Below are 12,285 nucleotides of genomic sequence, written 5' to 3'. Positions count from 1 at the left end.
CCAAAAAAATGACCCAGGCCTTAGGGAGGGGGTCCGGGTGGGCTGTGCGTCTGTACGGGGGTGTTTGTCTGGGCCTGCAGCTGCATTGCCAGCTGTGTGTGTCTGGGAATAGGTGTCTGTTTGAAGGGGGGGAACTGTGCGGATGAGTGTACTTGGGCACATGTCTGGGCTGGCTCTGTGTTTGCACTGAGTGCTAAGGGAGAGGGCGGTCTGCTTTGGTGAGTGTGTGTGACAGTATATCCGGGCGAGCGTACGTGTGAGCGCGCTCACACCTGTGTCTCTGGACATGTGCCAGTCTTTGCCTGTGTCGGCGTCTTTCTGCGTGCTGCAGAGCCTAGCACGCTGGGAAAAAAGCCTCACCCGTGTTGTTCAGTCTGGCAACTTTATGCTTTCTAGTGAATCACGTACATCACAGGGGAGCGCAGATCACATAAAACCTCCTAAACACGATGTCCCTTCCCGGCTCACCCTTCTCTTGGGAGCTCATCCGTGCTCAGGCAGGCAGGCTGGGTCCTCCCCCCATTGCCTACCTGCCCCTGCAGCAGCGTCCCTCATCTTAATCTGGTGCAAGATGGCTCACTTTTCCCAGTTCCCCATGGGAGTCCTTTTATAGACTCCTGCTGAGGTCATCTGCTTCCTTTGTTCTCCGCCTGGTAACCTTCCATTACTTCCAAGCCCTGCTCCCTTCGGACAAAAGGAGGAAGTGTCTTCTTTCAACTAGGGCAAATCCATTGTCCCAAGGTGTCTTACATTGAATAGGCGATCGTTGAATGCTGATCACCCACCATTGCCACTGGGTTGGCAGACACCCAACACATCCCTCAGGGTGGAGCCACATACATGTCGGCTTCCCATGATACAGTGATTTCATGAAACCATTTCATAAAATCATCCCCAGTTCGGAAGTGGGTCAGACAGAACCCCCAACTCGTCACAGCGCATCCCTCCATCGAGCTGTAATGGCGTTTGTGTCTCTTGGTCCATGCCGGTGTGCGGGAATACACGTCTGTGTCAGCGGGTGTATCTGTGAGCACAGCTGTATGTGTGCCAGGGGGCCAGCGTGGGCCTGTGCCCGCGTCTCCTGGGGCGTAACACTGTGTGCGTTGCCATCTGGGGCTCTCCGTCAGCCTGGCGCGAGCATGTCGGCCTTTGCATGCACGTGTCCTGGCTGGCTGCCTCCATGGCTGGAGTACAAAGTGCCAGGCAGTGGGTGAATTGTGCTCAATGGGCCACGTGTCTCTGCCCAAAAGGACCTGCAGGTCGCAGGCGAAAGTGAGCACAGCCTAACACAGAAGGCCGTGAAGAGAGCAGGTGACCACATGGTGCAAATCAGTTTGAGAGAGAACAAGAGGGTCAGTGGATTATGGGACTAAAAGTAGGATTATGGGCTCTGAGACCTGGCGAAGGGGGTGGGTCTCAGAGCCCGTGAGCAGGAGCATCCATGCTTGCTATTTTAGCCCTGAAGCGCAAGCACCGTGAGCCCAAGCCTGCAGACCCAGGGTCTGATACTTGCTGCTGTGGGTTATTATTATTTTTTGGAATGCAGACACACCCTTAATGCCCCAGTTCATGCCGCCCCAGTCCTCTACACCTGGAATCCTGTTCATGCTCTCCCATGACTCTAGCCTCTCCTCCTTCCAGTGTCTCTTTAAAACAAAGTTCACCCAGGAGGCGTAAACCTTGGAGAGCTGCTAGCCGATCAGCAAAACGACTGTTGTTAATAATCACAGCACGGCCTATGGTTAAACATCAGGGCTCACCCACGAGCTTTCACTGCGCCCCACCTCTCGTCTATCTGGTGCCCATTTAGGGCTACTCTAGCGGCTAAGGATTTGCAGAATTGGGCTTCTAAGCCCTGATCCTGCGCTTGCGGTGGGTGGGCAGACCCCGGCCCCGCCCATTACATCCTGCATCATCGGGGCCTCAGGTGGTAAATGCTTTTGAGAGGGGACCTTGCGGTCACATTTTCATTATGCCGCCATGCACACGGATGCCACTGTGCCGTAAATAAATAATAGTGTAATGTATTGGTGAACATCACTGCTCATTCATCTGGCCCCAGCACCTCACACCCTTTAGTGCATTCATTCTCACAACATCCCTGTGAGGCAGGGCTGTGCGATGATCCCCATTTTAGAAGAGGGAAACTGAGGCACAGAGCGAGCAAGGGAGTCTGGGTAGGGAACTGACTCCACCGCGTATAAATCTCAGGTTAAAAACCTTCCCACCAGGCTATCCTTCCAGCTGCTCTTAACTCCTATCTACGGACCTCTGGTGTGTTCTGCTACTGGCCATTCCTTTTTCTTATGGCTTATTTTCACCTGAGTTTAATTTCTTTATTATTACTACAGTAGCATATAGGACGAGTCCTGGATCAGGACCCCCTGGTGCTACGCACTGTACAAACACAGAACAAAGAGATGGCCCCGGCCCCAAAGAGTCTGTGATCTGCGTGAATGCAACACCGGGTGAATGCAACAAATGGATCCTTAACTAAGCTGCCCCTACCTAGAATAACCTGGGTATGTCAATGTGCCTTTGTTGTTCTGCTGTGGGGGTTCTGTTGTGACGCTTCCCTTATTACTTATGAATGTCTTGATACAAAGGAGGGTCTTTGCATTGACTTCTAGAGGTCTTTGGATCAAGGCCCTCCCATGCTAAGATCATGGAGGACGCAAAGGCTGGCTGGGATAAACACAACCAAGAGGAGGGATAAATAAAAGCTGGCAGGACTTTTAAATCTGTGATTCTGAGGCCTGATAGTGAGCAGTGCTGGGAGCCTACATCTCCCATTGACTTCAAGGGGAGTTGAGGGCTCTCAGCATCTCCTAGGAGGTGCCCTGCACCCGGCAGGATGGAGCATGCTTGATAGGAAAGCCACAACTCCGGGTTGTTTCATTGCTAAGAAAGCGTGGGCATGGGGAGGGGGCCCCTAGGGACAATGGAGCCGTAATTCAGGCAGCCAACACACATACCTTGGATAAACAGTCATGGTTTCTTGACTAAAAATAACCTCATCTCCCTAGCAAATAAGAGGCTTATTTATTAAAAAACCAAGCCATTGCAAGGCAAACTGCAACACCTAGCACTCCGGGATCACCAGTGGCCTCGGCTAATTACAGGCTTGTGTAAAAATCTCTCTCCCTCTGCAAAATGTCCCTTCTGGTTTTCCAATGCAGGGCAAGACAGGCTTTTAATTCATGGGGGGGAAAAATGTTTGATGACTCGTAGCTGGGGATTTCGCTTCATCCTCTTCCAGGTTTGCCTTTGGGGTGGCATCGGCTTAGCCACCATTGCAGAAATATAATATTTATGTACATATAAAAGAAATTTTAAGGGTTTCCTGTTCCGACTGAATGGCTTTCATCTGGAGGCTAAATTAAAAAAAATAAATAAATAAAATCGAAACTGAAAAAGAAAGCAAGCTGCATACTTGTGGGTATGGTTGTACGGGTTTTTTTTTCTTTCTGTTTGTTTGTTGGGTCTTCCTCCCTTGATGCCCAAGCCAAGAACTGCACATAAGAAACCTACACGCAGAGAAGAGCCGCATGGAAACACAGTGGGAATAATCCCACACCTCTGCTTAGACCCTGTCCGTATTCAGCATCATCCCAATTCAACGTGAAACTGGTTTATAAACCGATGCACCCATGAGCGGCAGGTGAACCCCACTTCAGGGAGGCTAGCCTGCTGGCCTCACCTCTTCTGCCTGAGGCCCTGCCCACTGCAGCCCTCCTACCAGCCGCGGCCGGAGCCGTCACAGCTGTGCTAGCCTGAGCCACCCCGGCAGGCCCGACCCCTGCTGGCTGACCCATGCTGTCGTGGCGGGCCGGATTCCTGGGCCAACTTGAGCCACCCCAGCTGGCCCAATCCCCGCTGGCTGGCCCGAGCCACTCCTGGCTGCCTCAGCCCCTGGCCACTGGCCGAGCCCTGAACTCCAGGCTGCGGCTGGAACTGAGCCCCGCCGGCTTCAGGGTTGCAGGGCAGAGTGTGGATGTGGCCACAGCTTGGGTGAGGGAAGACTTAGCCTTCCCTGGCCTATGATACCCACTGCCCCTGGATGCAACCCCTACCCCCAGTGGGGACACTCTGACTTTGATTTAAACCTGGTTTATATTAGTTTAGTTTATGTCACTTTTATAGTGATCTTAAACCTGTTTCCAGCTGACATATGCTAACCTGAAATAAGCCACTTTAAAGCATCTCCACTGAGGCTGGCACTGGTTTCACTACATCGGTTTAAAAATCCACCTTCAGTTAAACGGGTGCAACTTTTTGGTGTAGACAAGGCCTAAAGATGTCATGTTAAACCAGTTTAGCTAAGACAATGCCACTTTAGGCTTGTCTACACTTGAAGTGCTCCAGTATAGATACTACATACAGCTATGGGGGAGGGGTTCTCCTACTGGCATCAGTAATCCAGCTCTCCGTGAGGCGGTAGCTAGGTCGATGGGGAATTAAGTCAGTTTAACTACATTGCTCAGGGGTGTGGATTTTTCACACCCCTGAGTGACATCGCTGGGTCGACCTAATGTTTTAGTGTAGACCAGACCTTTGTATGTAGACACTCTTAGGCCTGGTCTACACTGAAAAGTTACATCAGCATAGCTATGGTGGGAAAAAACCACACCCCTGACACAGTGAGATGGGGTGTTCACCCCACACTTGCCCTGAAGGGGTTAATATAACCAAGTAGCTAAGTTAATATAACCAAGGCTAAGTAGGGGGCCAATTAACCAGACAGGCCCCATCTGAGGGGAATAAAGTGGCTAGGTAATCTCCTGACTGAATGAGGGAGCCCTGCTGAGGAGGAACTGGGTTTATAAAGGCAGGAAGCTGAAGCAGAGAGGGCAGCAGGCTGCAGTTACTCCCTGGGAGGAGGGAGTTCTGAGGCTGACAAACCCAGAGATGCGGGGAGAGTCAGAAGGTAAGGAAAGGCTCTGGGAAAAGGCAGCCAGGCTCAGGAGGCTGCAGACCTTGGCTGCTGACTAGAGAGTCCCCGAGCTGGAACCCGGAGTAGGGGATGGACCCGGGTTCCCCTGCCAGCCACTGGGGAGGTGGCACAGGCTGGGCAGGGAATGGGAAGACTGCCTGAGCCCGTTTGTTAGAAGAGACTTTGATACCCTGGAAAGGAGAAACACACAAAGTGACCTGGCTGGAGGGCCAAGTCCTGAAGAAGGAGCAGAAGGCGGCCCCCTGACCTGGAAGGAGCTAATCCCCAGAGCAGCCTGGAGGGGCGCCCCTAGCCGTGAGTGGACCCTGTGATACACAGTTACGCCAACCTAACCCCCAGTGTGGATGCAGCGATGTTGACAGAATAACGCTTTCATTGACTCTCACTAGGTTCGTGCGGGGAGGTGGTGTTCCGACACGGAGCGAGACCACCCTTCAGTTGACGCAGGCTGTGTCTACACTAGGGGGCTATGCTGTGCTGGTATAGTCTCTGTAGTGCAGACATACCCTGATACTTGTTTATACCTGGTTTACCTGTCAGCTGGGCTTCAGGTTTAAGGTTTAAACTGACTTACATCTGTCCACAAGGGCTCAACTAAATGGATTTAAACCAGTGTAAGTTTCTGGGTAGACAAGGTAGCACCACCCCACAAGAGGAGTATAAGCGCAGCTGTCCTGCAGGCTCCCTCCAGGTCCCTCCGAGGCGCTGTGCCTCAGAGACAGAATGCCTTCAGCGGCAGGCTGTCCTTTTGTACCCACCCTCCGATTGCAGTCATGGCTCATGGAGGACACAAGGCCCTCCGGTAACAAAGCAAACATCACGGAATGTGTCTAATGCACCAAAGCAAACGGAAAGGGCCTGACTGGCTCTTCATAGCAGGGATGCCGAGATCCAGCTGGCAGCGGGTCAGAAGTGGACTCGCACCTTTCTGCCCTCTGCGCTGCTTTTTCCATGGCATTCACCAGCATCGCCTTTGAACCTCTCTTGAGCTTTCCCCTTCTAATCAGGCTGGGAACCTGCTGGCCTGAAAGTCTATGAGTCGATGTTCTTCCCTGAACCTGATTTAAGGCGATGGTGATGTGTGCCTTTCCCTAGAACACTGAATCCTAGTTTCAGGGGCACTCATCAATTTTCCAGGGCCACCGTTCGGGGCTAAGGCCACACAAAGGTCCTCCCTGGCATGGAAAGGAAGCCAGACGTGGTAAAGCATGGAAGGGGTTGAGAGAGAGATACGTAGCCACATACCCTATGTCCTTTTGCTGCCGCTAACATACACACATGCTGCCCACCTGCCTTCGCCCACCACAGAGAAGGGATGAGAAACACAAAGCAAGTTCTTCAAGAGGAGCTGCCCTGGAACCTGTTGCTCTTTGGCTTCATCCTGTGTTGCAAAGCACACTTGCATATGTGCCTAGTTACGCAGGCTGGAGAGGAGACGCTGATGTGGATTTAATGGAGACAAGTCAATAAAACCAGAAAAGGGAAGGAGAAAATGCCAAATGGAACAGACCAAAGAATGAGCGGTTCCAGCTTTTAGAGGGTCGTGCTTGCGAAGCCTAGGTCTCAATTCAAGATACTTATCTCTCCCGGGGAAGGGCTAATGAAATCCATGCGTAGACGGGATCACACTTTCCAATCAGAGAGCCAGTTCTCTTCTGTGTATCTCCATGACGTCTCTGGGACTGAGCTGTGCAAGCTAAGAAAAAACCCGTGCACAGTGTTTGCAGAAGTCCTCCACTTCAAACCTTGCTCTCAGTCATTTCTTTCAGGGCAATTTCTAAGCAGCTGTGCAGAATTCACAGCTCCCTCCAGCTTCTTTTTCCCCCTTGATGATTTCATGTTAGTGACAAAGGGGAAAAAGCATTAACACTAGGCTACGTCTACACTACAGAGCCTATGCCGGCATAGCCCCCTAGTGTAGACACAGCATACATTGACAGTTTTCCTGCCCGCATAGGAACGCCACCTCTCCAAACAACATCTACACTCTTCTGTTAGCATAGCTGCGTCTACACTGGGGGATTTGCTGCCATAGCTATATTGGTGAGGGGGTGTGTTTTTTTTCACACCCCCGACTGACATAGCTATACTGGTTTAGGTATTAAGCAAAGACCGAGCCCAAGTGTCTGGAAGATAATGGGGCAGATCTCAGGGATGAGACCCAGTCAAAATCTGAGGGCCAAACCACACCCCACCAGGACCAAACTACAGAGAACTTGGGCTGCAGATCAGGACTGCGACGCTTGTCTCTGCTTCGGCAATGGCCAGACCAAACCCCATTATCTCAACACCTTCAGACTTCCCAGGGGTTCGTAGCTTCCAGAGGAACTGCGTAGCTCAGGTCCATCTCTCATCAATAGTCACATTTGCCTAAGTGAGCCAAGGAAGGGGCGGGGCAGTGAATTATAGAGCAAGAGTGTGGTGGTGTCCGTCGACGTGTTTCCGCCGAGGCAATAGAACTACACTGATTTACACCAGTGGAGATCTGGCCCATAAAGTAGGCTTGACTAATAGGGGACAGGAGGAATTTTAGACATTTGCAGGACGTTATAATGCAGGGGTCTCAGATCTGTTTGACCAGCTTCAGAATCAGATTGGTTTCTTGAATCTCATGATACCGACAGCCTGAGGTTTCAGTTCACAAGGACACGTACAAACCTTTTCCTCCACCTGGGCTTGCATCCCTGGAGGTTTACCTTGAATTCCAGGAGAACAGGAAGCATGGTTTTGTGGTTAAGGCACTAGAATGAAACTCAGGTGATGAGAATTCAGTTCTCGGCTCTGCTACCGACTCTCCTGTGTGTCCTGGGGTGGGGCACTGAATCACTCTGTGCCTCAGGTCCCCTTCTGGTAAAGGGGGAGAGCACTGGTGTCCAGACTCGTGGTATTCGATGTTTTCATCCCAACATCACAAAACCCGAAATCATTAGGGACTTCCAAAAAATTAGGCCACTAACTACATGGGGTGGTGTAAACTCAGAACCCAGAGGAAACAAACAGGCAGCCACATATGGCCAAAGGCAGAATGAAGGTGCCTAGGCCAGATTGTGTTTGATACTCCCAACCCTTAACTCCATCCCATTCCGAGCGATTTAACACTGAAAATCACTGTGGACAATCACTTCCTCCTGATGCTGTCATGGGCCTCCCTTGATGACAGACAGAGCAAGGAGAGGACAGAGGGAGGCGAAAAGAAAGCAAGAGGAGGAAAGAAGAGCTGCTCAAAAAATGGGATAACATTTTCACAAAACAGCCTCCCTTCTTATTATCATCAAAATTCAAAGTTTCAGTGAAAAATTCTGTCGATGGTTCAAAACCTGCAAATATTTGACCAGCTCGAGAGGAGAGTTTAGTTATCAGCCCCTTAGGTACGACGGTAACAAACTCTATAGGAAAATCTAGGCAGAGCTAGATAGATAGATAGATAGATAGAGGGTGTGTATGGAGATAGATAGATTAGATTAGATTAGATAGAGGGGGTGTGTGGAGATAGATAGAGAGATAGATAGATAGATGATAGAATGGGACTTAGGCCAGGTCTACACTAAAAGGCTATGTTGACCCAGCTATGTCACACAGGGGTGTGAAAAGTCCACCCCCCATTGCAACATAGTTAAGCCTATCTAACCCCCAGTGTAGACAGCGCTAGGGCGATGGAGGAATTCTTCCGCTAATCTGGGTACTGCCTCTTGGAGAGGTGGATTAACGACAGCGAAAGGCCCAGGTAACATCTACCCTGAAGCACTCCAGAGGCGCAGTGGCTGCACTGCAGCTGTGATGATGTACTGTTTTACATGTAGACAAGCCCCTAGGCTCATTAGCCATTTAGGTGCTTTTGAGCAAACGTCCCACCGTCCCCAGATGGAAACCCACCCCAGGGATTCCTTTCTCTCCCTCTGCTTGGCGCCCGGATCCGGCAGCCCCTCGTGAAAGTGCTTTCGCCCTGACGGTGCACGGATGCTCTTTAGCTGAGCACAAGCCACAGTAAAAGCGGCAAAACGAACTTTATCACCTGCTAAAGGCAAGCGAAGTGAGTCCATTCGAGGACACATTGGAGTCAGCTGTCAGGCCAGGCTGTTGGGAGGGGCAGCTCTTCTCCTGCAGCCAGACCAGAGAGGGGAATGACTCAGTTTCTCGTTGCCTCTTAAAGGGGGACTATATATCAGCCTCTGCAAAGGAGCATTGTCCTCCCAAAGCTATTTTTTGCAAGCAAGACTCAATAGCATCCTTGTTTGCAGCCCTGCTGGGTCACCTATCCCAGAGGCTGCTGCCCACATGCCACCTTCCGACATCACAGTCATTCCGAGGGCGGCAAAGGGGGGACAAACTAGCTGATGAGGGGATGGTTAATCACAAGATCGGGGAGGCCTGGCACAAAGGGATTCATAGAGAACAAATGGCAGTGCCCCATGTCCAGCATCTCTGTCTCAGCACGACCCCAGTGCGCACACCCTGCCCCACCAACCACTGCGCCATCAGGCCAGCAGCAAAGCCAATATCTCCTGTCTCCCAGTTCAGTGCTCTCTCCACTGGATCATGCTGCCTTTCAAACTTATGGGAACCTTTTGACTATCCAAAGACTGGATTATGTCCTTTCTGGATTGACCGGGGTTGTTGCCTTGCACACAAGTGTTTGCCAGAAGCTGGGAATGGGCAACAGGGGATGGATCACTTATCACACAATCATAGAATATCAGGGTTGGAAGGGACCTCAGGAGGTCATCTAGTCCAACCCCCTGCTCAAAGCACGACCAATCCCCAACTAAATCATCCCAGCCAGGGCTTTGTCAAGCCGGGCCTTAAAAACTTCTAAGGAAGGAGATTCCCCCACCTCCCTAGGTAACGCGTTCCAGTGCTTCCCCGCCCTGAAATAGTTTTTCCTGATGATGACCTGTTCTGTTCATTCCCTCTGGGGCACCTGGCACTGGCCACTGTCAGAAGACAGGATCCCGGGCTAGATGGACCTTTGATCTGACCCAGTAGGGCCGTTCTTATGTTCTTAAGGGCCGTTGATTGAAAAGACAACAGTGCTAAGCACAACTAAGGCTGCAGGTCGGGCCCCCACCCCCAGTTAACCAACCCCTCTGCTTGGCTGCAAGTTTCAGGAGGCCTTTGACTAATCAGATTCCAGTGCATCGCTCTGACAAAGAGAACTGCGCACCGCTCATGCTTTGAGCCTCTGGTGAGGTAGCAGGTCATAGACTGAGCACCTCCATCTGGCTGACAAGCGCCCTTGCTGCAGGATGTGCACCCTTGGCAGCGTTGCTGCAAACTGAACACAGACAACGGGAGTCCTTTACAATAAAGAAGAGAAGGAGCCGACAAACCTGCTGAATGCAAAGGCGGCTGCTTCCGCAAGCAGTTCCTTTCCCTCGGGTTAACAGACCGGAGGCTCCGGCCTTTCATTCCACAGTTCCTGATAGAAAGTGCCTCAACCCATCCATCTGATCAGACCCTCCTCGAGCTTGCAAAGGGAGCTCTCGATTGTCACATCTGTTCTAGATGACTGGAGCGCTTTTCTAGACTGGCAGATGTTTCCCAGGAAAGCTTTCTGTACACTGTAAAGCCTGTCCATTGTAAACTCTTTTTCTAGACTTTGGGAGGGAGAGGCTGTCTTGTTTAGTCCCTCTTAATTGTTATGACTATTACTCATATTACCAGCGCACCAAGGAGCTCTAGTCATGAGCTAGGCACTGTACAAACACAACAAAGACAGTCCCTGCCCCGGAGAGCTAACAATCTAAGACAAGAGGCAACAGGTCGCTGCAGACAGGTGGGAGACGACAAGGGAACAGTGAGACAGGACGGGTCAGCACGGTAGGCCGTGGGCTCCGCACACCAGCAGTCTGGTGGGGGTTAGACAGTGAGTGTTGGGCAATGGGAGGTCCATGCACAGGGCAGTGGTCTCATGGTAGGAGGTTAAAAGTCTGCTGCAATAATCTTAAAATAGCAATTCAATGCATTAAGATTCCACCAAATGCAATGGTCTCCTGAGCACCTGGGTAAAGCAGGTGTGCTGTTTAACAAGGTGTTAACTGGGCAGCACGGGGGGAGGGGACCCAGAACGACGAGGTTCAGAGAATGGGGGTTGGGGATTTTGCTGATGGAAAGGTGGAGGCCTGAAATAAAGAGTGAGCTGGATTTTTATGTCTCCGTGCCACAGGGGGATGCCCAGAAGGCAAGATGTCTGGATGCATCTGCTCCTGAACCACTCCTTGCTCTCAGGTGCTGAAGGCTTTTGCCAGCAAGTGATCTCGGGGCGGTAGCTCTGCAGCACTGCAAGGTGTGTGTGGGGGGGGCGTGTCCTTTTGTGTGATATGGGAGGGCTAGATCCTCCGAACCCCATGTGTGGTTGGAGCGCGATGGGGGGCCAGGCAGCTTGTGCAGCGCTAGCTGGGTGGGACGCTGCCTTAGCACACAGCCACCGCTCCAATAATTCACAGCTGTGAACTCCAGGCCGGCCATAGATGTAGTCACTCACATGAGAGTGTTTTCTCCCCGCCCCCTCCTGCCATCTGGCAGCAGTTAGCTGCCTGAAATAGAAAGCGAGTGGAAAAGAGATGCTGATCCAAGCCAGGCCCCTTCGCCGGGGACAGCACATGTGCGACTTGCCTGCGCTCAGCTCCCACGCCCAGCCGCCGCTGCGGACACTCACCGTGCACCTTGACTTTCAGGTGGCGCTCGCACTTGGACTTGGCTTTTACCAGCAGGAAGATCTGCTCCTCTTTGGTGATGACATCGTCAGCATCCACCTGCAGGGAGACAGAGGCACACGGTCCGTCAGCGGCCAGAGACGGAGCAGCGAGCTAGAATAGGCTGCCCCGGGGACTGTCGCTCTGCGCATCCCTGGTGCCCCTCACCAGAGCCTCCCAAAGGGATCTGCTCTCAGAGGCCCTGTTACACTCCCCTCACTGCTCTGATTGTGAGTCAGGTCGCTGTGGAGAGGGATGAGGCTTTTCCCTGCTGTGAGCAAGTGCTCGGAGTCCTGCGTCCTTGCCCCCATCTTCTCCAGCTGGCTGGGCATGCAGAGGGAGCGAGCTGCTCCACCAAAAGAGGTGGAGTAATTTACTTCCTCCCCAGAGCAAGACTGCAAGGCCAGAAGGGACCATCAGGATGATGTGGCCTGGCCTCCTGCAATAACGCAGTCCACGGCATTTCACCCCTAACTGTGGTGTGAGCGACAGCGTCTGATTTAGAGAGTCAGCCAGGCCCGTCTGCAAGCCATGGCCAATCCATCACTTCCCACCTCCCCACCCCCCGAGAGGTGAGCTGGGGAGGAGCCAAGCTGCAATCCCTGCTCTGCTCCGCTAGGCATCCGTCTTTAGTCAGGG

At 52.1% G+C, this 12,285-nt stretch overlaps 1 protein-coding gene across 3 annotated transcripts in view; it reads right to left on the bottom strand.

Annotated features, from left to right (window-relative positions):
- The window catches only part of PTH1R (parathyroid hormone 1 receptor), a 175,920-nt gene that overhangs the window by 67,217 nt on the left and 96,418 nt on the right, over positions 1–12,285 (bottom strand). For all 3 annotated transcript variants that reach the window (XM_074946447.1, XM_074946448.1, XM_074946446.1), the window contains one exon: positions 11,610–11,706. In XM_074946447.1, the coding sequence (XP_074802548.1) occupies positions 11,610–11,706 (97 nt within the window). The remainder of the gene's footprint in view (positions 1–11,609; positions 11,707–12,285) is intronic.

Source organism: Natator depressus, chromosome 2 (assembly GCF_965152275.1).
Source record: "Natator depressus isolate rNatDep1 chromosome 2, rNatDep2.hap1, whole genome shotgun sequence".
In the NCBI taxonomy this organism is placed as follows: domain Eukaryota; kingdom Metazoa; phylum Chordata; order Testudines; family Cheloniidae; genus Natator; species Natator depressus.
The sequence above is the reverse complement of the archived record's forward strand: the minus strand, read 5'-3'. Positions and strand labels throughout refer to the sequence as shown.